This window comes from Propithecus coquereli, unplaced genomic scaffold, assembly GCF_000956105.1.
Source record: "Propithecus coquereli isolate 6110/MARCELLA unplaced genomic scaffold, Pcoq_1.0 Scaffold16, whole genome shotgun sequence".
Classification (NCBI taxonomy): domain Eukaryota; kingdom Metazoa; phylum Chordata; class Mammalia; order Primates; family Indriidae; genus Propithecus; species Propithecus coquereli.
Genome location: NW_012140524.1, coordinates 10035838 through 10048074, shown reverse-complemented (window position 1 = coordinate 10048074; position 12237 = coordinate 10035838). Strand labels below are relative to the sequence as shown.

General features: G+C 38.2%; 1 protein-coding gene across 1 annotated transcript in view; it reads left to right on the top strand.

Moving 5' to 3' along the window:
- Positions 1-4032, top strand: part of LOC105807550 (28S ribosomal protein S36, mitochondrial-like) — a 16039-nt gene extending 12007 nt beyond the window's left edge. Inside the window, exon 2 of the mRNA XM_012640972.1 lies at positions 3902-4032. Within this exon, the coding sequence (XP_012496426.1) occupies positions 3902-4032 (131 nt within the window). The remainder of the gene's footprint in view (positions 1-3901) is intronic.
- Positions 4033-12237: the final 8205 nt, after the last annotated feature.

Below are 12237 nucleotides of genomic sequence, written 5' to 3'. Positions count from 1 at the left end.
AATAATAATATAATAACTATGTCTGTAACTTCTGTAAATGGGCACTTTAACATTTGCCCTACACGCAGATGCTGGGCAAGTCTTGTTCTGGACAATTTGAAACTATGCCTGAGTCACCTCCTCCCTCATTATTCCCCTCTCACTCCAGGAGGACTCTCCCTTCTGGGATTGTGCTTTTCAAAAACAAACCAATCAATCCAGAGTCCGCACCCCAACCATCTCCTTTATCACATTCTCACATTCTGGACCACTATACACCTGCCCTAATAACCCCAGGGCCAGGTACCAGACAACAAGGGACAGCCCCTCTACCATAGAGATCACTGAAATTACTCAAATTAGCCAAACTGGCCTGCTTGTCCTGCCTCATGTTTTCCTTCCTGCAGAAGCCACAGTAAACGCCTAGCCCGTAGTTGCCTCCTCTCTCCTCTCTGCTTCATGATTGACCCGGATGTGTCCTCACGTGGCCCCATGAGGCGTGGTATGCCTCCTCCTTTTACACTGTGCATAATAAACCATCTTTTGGATGGCAATCATTTCCTGATCTGTAGGCCTTACTACACTTCAAATTTTCCATTAATATAATATATTTTAAGTAAAAAAATAGGCCAAGAATTTGGATATATTTCCAAAGCAGATATGCAAAGGACCAATAAGCACATGAAAGGATACTGAACAACTTTAGTCGTTAGGAAAATACAAATCAAAACCACAGTGAGATTCTACTTCACAACCACTAGGGCTGCTATAGTCAAAAATGAAAACAATAACAAGTGTTGGCACAAAATTGGAATCCTCATACATCACTGGGAGGAATGTAAAATGGTGCTGCCACTGTGGGAAAGAGTTTTGCAGGTCCTTAAAATGATAAGCACAGAGTTACCATATGACCCAACCTTGAATGTCTTACTCAATATTATCAAATTAGTCCATTTCTCTGTATCTGCCCCAAGAGAAGTGAAATTGTATGTCCACACAAACACTTGTACATGAATGTTCACAGCAGCATTGTTGATAATAGCCAAAAAGTAGAAACAACCCAATGTCCACCAACTAACGAATAGATGTATGTTGTGTCCCTACAATGGAATATTATTCAGCCATAAAAATTAATAAAAGATTGATACATCCTACAACATGGATGAATCTTAAAAACATTGTCCTGAGTGAAAGAAGCCAGTTACAAAAATGATCATATATTATATGATTCCACTTACTATGACTGGAATAGACAAATCTATAACCGAAACAGAAAGCAGATTAATGATTTCCCAGGGAAAGGGAGAAGGAGTGACTGCTAATGGATTTCTTTCTGGAAAGAAAAAAATGTTGTAAAATTAGCTTGCTGTGATGGTTGCCCAATGCTGTGAATTTACTAAAATATGAGTGTATCCTTAAGTGGATGAATTGTATAATCTGTGAATTACATCTCACTATAGCTGTTAAAATATCAAAAGAATAGAGATTCCTTTGACTTCCAAGGGAAAATAAAAGTTTCTAGCTAGACATTAATTTGATGGGCATTTGTTCATAAGGGAAGAAATATGACCTAACAGGGGAGCCAGGGGGTCAAAATGAGGGCGCAGTTGACTCTCTTCACTTTGTTAATTCATTGAAGTGAACTATTTTTGAAACTGTGAAAAAACTCAAGGTAAGAACTCAATACCATCTAATGAGTACATTTTTATTGTATTTATCATAATCACAGTTGCTATTGCATGTGCATTGTTAATAGCTCACTTTTCTGTGGGCTTTGCTATTTCAGTTGGCTCTAAAAGTGTCTTAATGGTATTATAAAGCTGGGCAGGATGATTAGCCCATTTGCAGACAATGTGCCTATTTGAGGAGGAGAGGAAAGAAAAGAAGAAGAGAGAAGGGAGGGAGTAATAGGAATAGTAATAACTTAATAACTCCGCTAACATTCTTTATTAGGATTTTCTATGCTTTGGAAACCACCCAATGAGTGAGATATTTGGCAATTGATGCTGGGACGTGGGGAAAATGGAATCAACCAAATCACTGGTAACTTCAGTGACCAAATTTAAAACATAATCATTCTTCTTTTTCCCTGATGACTGTTTACAAATGTGTAACTGTATTTAAGAGGGTAATTAGACATTAAGTAATTTGATTTTTATAATAATGGAGAAGCTACTATTTCACATTCATTTATGGATTATTGTGTTCTCAAAGACATTTTTGAAGAGCAATGGATGCATCTGAAATGTCAGTTGAGTAACACTATAGAAAGTTCTCATAGGGCTGCTTCCCTCTAAGTAGAAATGCTGAAGATCTTTCTAATAAAATTTCAACTATGTTTCAATTTACTTGCGTGGAGAGTACAAGTATATTAATAAATCAAATGAAGATTACCAAAGTTGTTTAGGTATGTGTTTGGAAGAGCATCTAATAATCAAAAAGGGGAAACCAACTAGATTGGGCACAGGTGAATTTCACTTAAGGCAGTTAAAAAGTTTACTAACTGCATTGCTGTGAAGCGCATCACAATTTCAAAGAAATCTTCATGCCTAGTTACTTGGGATGTATTCCTCACATTCCAGCTTTATGTTTTTCTTTCCTGTTCTCACCCAGCTTCCCTAAAAAATGGGCAGAGATTGTGTGGAAACACTCTAGCATGTATTAATATTTAAGTTTGAGATTCAGAAACAGGTTATACTGTCATAGCCTATCAGAATTTTCAGAAGAGATGGACAGATAAGGTATAATTTTAAATTTTAAAAATATATTATATGTTATAATTTTATATGGGAAGAGGAAAAAAGACTATTGTTCTCATAAAAGAAACAATATAGACTAAAGCTTATCAATATCTTACTGACCAGGGACACTGGGACTCTTTCACAAAGAAAACACTCTTAGTTCAGGATATCGGGAGGTATGTTCATGAAAGTCTCAGTTTCATCTAAAGGGGATAATGTCTTTAAAAGTTCAGAAACGTTGACTTAAATAAATTACCTCAATTTATCAATACTGTAAGTTTGACTGTAAGTTTGAATTTTCAGAAGTCTTTTTGTTTTTCTTCAAGCATATGTAGGCAGAAGATATATATGTATGCATAGACACATATTTCTGTCATATACATAATATTAATAATTTAATTGACAGAGAGTTTTTTAAGCTAACTCAAAACAACTGACCTCTCTATATTTCATGTAAAATATTTCCTACAGCATATGGTATTATGATCATTTAAGAATATGTTAGACAAATCATTTCCATTCCTTCTATTGAGGAAGTGTATCTGGTTATTAGGAGACATTTCCAGGTTAAAACATGAGTCAAAAAGACATTTGAGTCCCTGTCCTATTGAACTGCTTATATCTGGTCAGAACAACATCTGAAATAATCAGACAGGTGAGACTCAATGAAAAACTCTTCAGAAAATAGGCCTATTTCCTCAACCACGGCTAATAGCCTCTACAACCTAAAAATTCTCCTTATACTTAACAGGAATCACTGTTCATATACTGCATTTGCAACCCACTTTATTTTATTCTCTTTTCATTTAAAATAGACATTTATTAATTTGCCACCATCTTTCAAATAACATTTTTATCCCATCTCATATTTTATTAAACTTTTAGAATTAAGGAAATGCAAAAAAAAATCCTATTAAAATCTTATTGACTTTGGCCAAACACCAGACATGGGTTCAAATCTAAGTTCTTTACTTATTGCATGTGTTACTATTAATCAATTTCTTTGTTATAAATATGTGTAGTCACATCCATTTCACAGGCTTACTGAAAGGTTTAAATGAGACAAAGCAAATGAAGTGTCTGCTACATCATGAGCACTCAGTAAATGATAGCTCATCAATAGTATGGATCAAAAATGGTAAGGATGTCATAGGTTCTCTCTGCTCTCTCTCTTCTCATAGGTGAGAGAGTGAAACCTAGGAATCAGGCAACTCGTCTAAAGTCTCCCAGCTCAATGGTGAAAGTGAATACTACAGTCTCAGCCTCCCAGCTCCATCCTTCACCAGCATTCCAGGGTTCCAATTTCACATAAGAAAGATTCCACATTCCTTAGCCAGCTGTAAGGATCCTAAGTGAGCCCTGCCTACCTACCTATCCTGTCGTTCAGCCCTCTGTCCCCTAATTTGCAGATTACTGTAAAGGTTCATGGAATTTGGAAATCTCACAGGACTCCTGGATGAGCCCTCCTCTAGAAACTCTTCTGCTGTCCTCCTTCCCCGGGTGGAACTGCTCACTCCCTCCTCCGTGTTAGCCTGCGTTCTTTTTTCTCTGGTAGCCCTGTGACTGCAGGGCGCTGGCTTGCTTTGATGTCTGCGTCTCTCTATTAGAAAGTAAGCTCCTGTGAAAAAGTACAGTTGGTAGCACTTCGGCTTCGGCTTCTGTTTCCACCCCGAGATGATACCAGTGGAGAAAGGCGGGGCAGTCTGGAAGTGATTGCTTTTGTTGCGAATATTTGAAAACGCTGGGGGTGTTCCAGTAAGGTCCTCTGAACAAATATGTATCTCTGAACATCATGGGAGGTAGGGGCCTGCGTCAAGAATTCAAATAAACTTTGGAGAGGATTCAGATGATAAATATTTGCTCTCTGAGGAATAAAATTGTTCTATATATATTATGCTCAACCGGGGATTTCATCTGCTATTTGTTTACTTTTCATCATATTCAGACTTATTCTAATTGTTATTACTTTACTTTTATCTTTAATAAACACACTGCTTTTAAATACTCCTTGTGTCTGTAACTGAAAAAGAATACTTATTTCTTGGCAACCTACATAGATGCGTACTCTAAATCTCTGACCTATTATAGATATATATCTCAGGCTACTTGGTAGCTGATCCACACAAGCTTTGTTTATCCTTAGGAAAGTCTCTTTATTCTTCATACCTCTCTCTCCCTCTCTCTCTCTCTCTCTCTCTCTCTCTCCTTCTCTCTCTCTTTCCTCTTCCTTCTCCCCCCAACGCACACAGTCCCGGTTAGTATCTTTCTCTTCACTCTCTTGCAGTGCTTCTGAGCTACGACAGAGTGAGTGACAGGAAAAAAGAAAAAAACTAACAAATACCAAAAGAAAGTACAGTATGACATGGGATAGAAAAAAGGAAAAAGAAAAACTTTAAGCAAAAATGAAATATGAGTGAGTGGCAGGACTAAATTATGAGATATTGTCACGGATCCAAAAAAATGTTCGAAAACAGACCAAAAATAATATAAATGTTTGGCTGTGAATTAAAGGCGGAAGGAAAATCAAGGATGTGTCAAATATATCAAAATGCCTTCTTTCCCCAAAAGGTAGATGGACAAATGTCCATAACCTCTGCTCCAAGTCTATATAATGTATTCGAGTTTGTCTGTGTGTATGCATTTTTCTGATAATTTTTGCTATCTGGAAAATAGTGAATTAAGGTAATCAAAACATTCTTAAAGAGATATCATGCTCAGATGCTTTTTTCATGGAGTAATTATTAGATCCTCACTCAGGACCCAAATTAAGCAAGTTAACAATGTATTGCCTTTTCGAAATAATCTTTAAGCAATATTCATTCGAATTTATTCAGTGAAGACAGACACCAATTTTCTATTAATAAATATTGAATTTGGCCAGGCGCGGTGGCTCACGCCTGTAATCCTAGCACTCTGGGAGGCCGAGGCAGGAGGATTGTTTGACGCCGGGAGTTCGAGACCAGCCTGAGCAAGAGCAGGACCCCATCTCTACAAAAAACAGAAAAAATAGCCAGGCCTGGTGTCACACACCTATAGTCCCAGCTACTCAGGAGGCTGAGGCAGGAGAATCACTTGAACCCAGGAATTTGAGGTTGCAGTGAGCTATGATGCACCCTGCACTCCAGCCTGGGCGACAGTGTAAGACTCTGTCTCAGTAAATAAATAAATATCAAATTCATGTATAGATTTGCTTACTAATTTACTTCCAATGACTGAAGTAAAAAAGGCAAAATGTTCTCTAATTCTTGAGGTTTACATTTCACCCTTAGTTCTCTCTTCTAAACCAGGTATATTTCGGGAAGTAGCATAGTAAATTGATTAAAATTTAGAAAATAAGGAAAATCACTTGTTCTCAGCAAACAGCACTGCACAATCATCATTTTGTTTCAGAACTTTAACTGCTAGTGACTGCCAAATTCAGGTGACTGTCTACTAGCTAGCTTCAGAACTAGCTGGCAAGGAGTGTTTTTTGGGGTTTTTTTGTTTTTTAAAAATTTTCATTCAGGGCATCGCCACTTTGGTGGGAGCAGGACCAATATTCATTTTGCCAATAATATAAGGAATTGCTTGCGGAAATCTGAGTTTTTTGGCACCCTGTATTTGATTTATACTACTGAAGTTTTAGTGCCCCTTACAGATTAGCACCCCTGGTGAGAACCAGCTGGCCCTTAATCCAGCATGTCCCTCGCTCAGAGAGCATTTGCTATTCAACATCGTGCTGGACTTCATAGCACACTAGACAAGAAATAAGAGGTGTAAGCATTGGAAAGGAAGAAACTAAATTGTCAATATCCTCAGATGCTATGATTAAAGAGAAAAATCTACAAGAACAACTACAGAGTTTAGCAAGGTTGTAAGATTCATGGTATTCCCATACACCATCAACAAAAAAGGATTAAAACTAACAATATAAGACATTTAAATTCAAAATTATGCAAAAGCTATAATGCACCTACGAATAAGTGTAACAAAATATATGTAAGATAGTCATGGAGAAATTGAGAAATTTTATTGAAAGACATAAAAGAAGATTCACCTAAATAAAGTGGCTCATGCACGAGGATATGAACACTCAATATTTTAACAGTATACATTGTTTCCAAATTCATCTGTGCACTTAATACAACTCCAAACAAAATCCTGTCTTTTTAAAATGGAAATGTACTGATTGTAAAATTCTTATAGGATAGCAAAGGCTATCCCAAGAATGGAAAGACAAGCACCACATGTACTCACCATCAAACTGGTATTAACTGATCAACACATAAATGCACATATAAGAATAACATCTATTCGATGTTGGGCAGGGGGGAGGGGGGAGGAGGGGACCGGTATTTTCATACACAAAGAGTGCAATGTGCACCACCCGAAGGATGGACATATTTGAAACTCGGACTTGGAAGGGAGGGGGGGCAAGGGCAACATACGTAACCTAAACATCTGTACCCCCATAATATGCTGAAATTAAAAAAAAAAAAAACAACAACAAAGAAAAAGAAGAGCCAGTAATTTAAAAGAAAAAAAATAAGAAGTTGGCACAAACTCTAAGAGTCATCAAAATATTTTATAAAACTATGCTATGTAAAACTGTGTGATATTGCAATAGAAATAGGAAAAGGAAATAATTGAACCAAATTAAAGAGCTGTGGAAGAGTCCCAAGTGTAAAAAGGAAAAAAAGCTCACAATGGAAGGGCACTATGTATCAGTGAGGGAAAAGATGGAACACTCGATAAATTTTGAAATTGTGCAGTCAGTTGTTTTTTCATCATAGAAAATTGAAATTAATTTTTCTCTTCCAATTCTCAAAAGTACATTCCAGATGGATAAATATCTCAATGTGAAGAGTAAAACTTTAAAACATCAAGAAAAAATGTATAGACTTAGGTTATGACCTCAGGGTAGAGAATAACTTTTGAAAAATGCATACAAAGCACAAATCAGAAAGAAAAGTATTGTTAAGTTTGATGATACTACAATAAAAGTCATTTTTTCACATAGACACACAAAACCAAAAAATCCCACAGACTGAAAGAAGATATCCGCCATGCATACAACCAACAAAGATTAGTGTACAGAATATATTAATAAATAAATGTCTACAGATCATAAGCAAAAGGAAATCAGCCAAAAAGAAAATTTGGCAAACTATACGAATATTCGGTTCACTGGAGAAAAAAAAACCATGGGCCTAACCAACCTTTGGAAGGTCCTCAGCTTCAATGCACACCAGGCACAGTGGGTGGTATGGGTTGACTCACTCATCTCCATTCCCCCCTTCCTATCTAGACAAATGAGAAGGGAAAATGCTAAAAATACATGTCTAGACCCACTAGCCATAAGGATTCCAGATGCAAATTAGGTCCTGTCTATCAGATGGACTCAAGGGAGGTTCACAAGGCAGAGTAAAGAGGAGGCCATTTTTTCCCTGCTCCCTTCAGCTGTTTTTGCAGGCAAGCAGGTGGAAGAAAATGCGACCTGCCTGCAGCAGGCTTCCAACATCCATTCTCTGGCTGCCTGGTTTTTGAGAGGCATTTGCAGCTGATGTATCAGTAGAAGGAACTTCTTGATTGTGGTTTTATGGTCACTGGTTGGCAGCTGTGGTTCCGACTCGTGATTTCTGGCAGTAGCCTGAGAATGGGTAATTCTGGAAGGGCAATTCTGCTTTGCTCTGTTATCCCTGAAGGGCTACCCTGAAGGTTGCTCTCCAAATCTTCCAATAACTTTGTAAGCTCTCAATTTCTGTCTTTAATCTCTTCCTACTCAATATACCTAGAAAGTCTTTTTTGGTTCTTCCCTGAACATTGACTGATACAAGAGATGCAGCCCATTTCGCAGCCATCCTAAGAAAAAAAATTTTTAAGTCTGATAAAAACCAAGCATTAGTCAGGAGACCCGGAAGTAGTGGTGAATGAGAGAGCTAGCAATTATAATTTTTAACATTAAAAAGAAAGGGAACAGGCAATAAAGCTTACTAAGGACATACGTTTGAGATCCAGATGCACGATCGTCCAAATCATTGCTTTCCCACTTGCCTTAGCAAGTCCCTTTATCCAAATCTCAGTGACCTCCGCTCTAATGTGTAGAAAATATCTATCCATAATGTCAAGAGTACATAATTTATATAATCATACTCCTACCAGTTGAATTTCAGCTTGCTTTTGATTTTCTGTTGTTAAAGTTAGCACTTCAATAACTTCAGACATAATGCTTTTTCTTTTCCCTCTGGAGAGAATAAAGCTAAATATCGATAAGGGAAAACCTTGGGATCTGGAGCTTCACTAGGGAAAAGATTTAGGATAGTATCCTGACGTAGGAATAAGAGTTAACGTCATTAAATTTATTAAGTCACAATGTCACGTAAGCCATGAAGACAAATCAAGATACTCTTTTAAACACAACATATTGTACAACAGTATTCATAGTGGTCATCCCTATGGAAATTGCTTGGCTTTTGAACAGTGGCTTGAGTGACCAGTTACTGTTGTTCTCAAGGCCTCAGAATTTAGGGCCATTTTCCCCAAGCATCTCACATCTCATCCAAGAAGTCAAGAGCACATGAGGCATGGATCTCCAGAAAGCGCAAGACGTGAGAGGCGAGGACCTTACCACCCTTACGGACCTCTTCAACCCTCGCCACTTTCAAGGGCTGGCAGAGTGAACCCTTTCCTCCTCCTCAGGACATTTCCACTTCCTCCAATTCCCCTGCTAGGAGGTTTCTTTCTTTTTTTTTTAATTTAATTAGGTAATATTTATTTACTGACCTATTTATTTTCATATTTACATCTTTACAATAAAACATTGCAGTTCTCTTTTTTTGAAGGGAAAGATACTTTACACTTCTTCATTATTCCTTAGCAGCCAAAAACCAAAATTCATGTTAGCTCTTCTTTGCTACATACTCACTCACCAAGAAGCCATTACAATGTCACTTTTGTGAGAGTCTTAGTGAAAAATGCTGAGACAACCTAAGTCCTTGTTGAAGTCATATGAGGTATATTTTGTTGCTGTTCTTTGCCTGAAAGGAATCTCTTATTTGCTTTCCTCTGTTTTGTGTAACTTTGCCCAGCTCCGACCTGGAGGTGTGCCCAGTGTCTACAATCGTATATGGCAGAGACTGTGCGTTTTACATAACATTTCCCTTCATTAGGGAACTGAGAAAACGACGCCATTCCGGCAGTTCAAATGTGCTGTTAGTGCAGGTAATATTAGTATTATCCTGGGAGGAAATTGGAAACTCGGTGGTCTCCCGAGTCACTCACGTTAAAGTTTTAGCAGATTCAACATTAAAAGGGATTAGGGAACTATTAAAGGACTACAGAAGTGCTGCTGTTCTCAAGGTCTCCCGGTTTTGGTGACTTTTCTCTTTGCCTCTGTGACTATGTCTCCTTCCTGAATTTTAGAAAACCAGTATAAAAATAATTTTAAAAGAAAAGATAAGTACCTAAATGAAAAAGGAATAAACTAGTAAAAAATAAAGATGATTAAAGCAATATTGACAGAAAATAAAAGTTAGAAAAGTAAGTTAAAGAAATGAAATGAGACAGTAGCAAAGTACTTAACAGTTTAAAAAGTCAAGGGATAATAATTTCAACTGAAAGAAAACAATATAATTGTAAAGACACACAATTTTATTCTCAAGCAAAATCAAACTATAAAACCTTGAGAAAAATTTAAAAGAATATATATTAACCATAATTTAAAATTGATAAAAATAGTAAAAGAAAAAATGAAATTATAAACTAAAAGATCAAGAACAAGAAATAAATTGAGTGGTAAGGTATTTTAAAAGCAGAAGTGTGTTTTTACCCGGCTGCTCAGAGCCTCGTTAGGGAATTCCTCTCTTGCTATTTCCTAAGTCATCGTGTGTCTTTTTGGCTGGCAATGTCTTGCAGGGGACAGGGGGTGCGGCAATGATCATGACCGTGCCCTCATCTTCCCGTTACATGTGCTGTCCATTCTTTCCAAGAGTCTTGTCAGGCCCAGATGCACGGGCACTTTGTCACAGGACTCTCCAGTTTGCACAGACATGTCTGGAAGACACCGTTTCTGTTCAGATTGAGCTCCCCAGCCTGCCCTCACTTCTTCGCCATCTCTCTCCACTCCCCACCAACCTTCAGCTTCTATATGAAAACAAAGAAGGTGAGAGCAGGAAGGGCAGGTCCTTACTAAGGCGACCTTTGGGAGACAAAGTATGTGTCATTGCCAAGAAGAATGTGCCACTGAGAATGCCGGTGCTGACTCCTGTGTCCTCATCTTCTTTCTCCACCTTGAGTTTCTAGGAACGTAGTGAGTTTCCTGGAGTGTATGTTTGCCCAGGAGCCCTGAGGGACAGGTCAATGTCCCAGCCTAATCTCAAAACGGAAAAATGATGCTCGGGGTTCACTGTAGCCCTGAATTAGTTCTGCAGCTCCAGGGAAGTCCTAATCACACTGGGATGAAGGGTGCAGAGTCCCAGGACCCTCCACCCATTCCTATCCATCAATCCTTTCTCCCCCAAAGGCATGCAATCTAAATCTACACAAATGACACACGCAAAGCCTCAGGACAAATTCCCAAGCTCCTTCTCTTCCCCAATTGCTGTGCCCAGATACCTCCTACACAGAAATGCTGGGGCCACCACAAGCTCCACTAGAGTAGTGGTTGGAGGCCCTGGAAGGCACCAGCGTGGTGGCAGCAGTGTGGCCACGTCAGAGGGGCCCTCAGCACAGCAGTGCCATTTCAGAGGCTGATCAGAGAGTGGCGGCTTTGATACTTTAAAGCAACCTCCTTTTCCTTGATAACAGGAACCAGCAAAGAGAGAGTGACAATATGTGTATTTACATATTGGTACTTAGTGAAGAAAGTGAACAACCACATGAATTTGTTCATGACTATATGTAAGACATCTCCTTAGGACCCCAAGGAATGAATGGAGGAGGGTATGTGGCAGGGCCTTGAAGACCTGTAATAATTGGAAGGTGGTAAAAAAGGAGCCAGCAAAATACTCTTTTCTGCCCCATTTTTGCTCAAAGTTTGCTATGACTAGGAAAAATGTACAAAGGCATAAGAAAGGTAACTTAAAATGACAGTAGCCTGAAGTCTACAATTGAGATGAAGTCTGATACAAATTGCCCATCCTACAATAATTCCTCAGCCCTCAATTCTCTGTCCTTAAGATTTTATTTCTTAGGGAATCACTCTCTTCCATGATATAATACCATCTTTCCCCTACCAGTTTGCAGAGAAAAAGGAACGTCATACTTGCAGATGACTTGGAGAGGGTCCAGCCCATTTTAACAAAATGGGCTGTTAAAATGAGAAATTAGAAAATGTTAAAGGAATCAGAGTGATGTGTCCTTGAGAAAAGAAAAGTAAGGATGCCTTCACAAGAAGTTCAGGTATTTCCTTGTCAGTCCTAAATGAGAGTTTTTGATTAGCTAAGAGGGGTACAGAGAAGGGATGTGGAGGAATGTTAATGGAGGTGGGTGTACCCCGAAGGCTCTTTCTAGCAAACACTGAAAAAAAAAATAATAATCA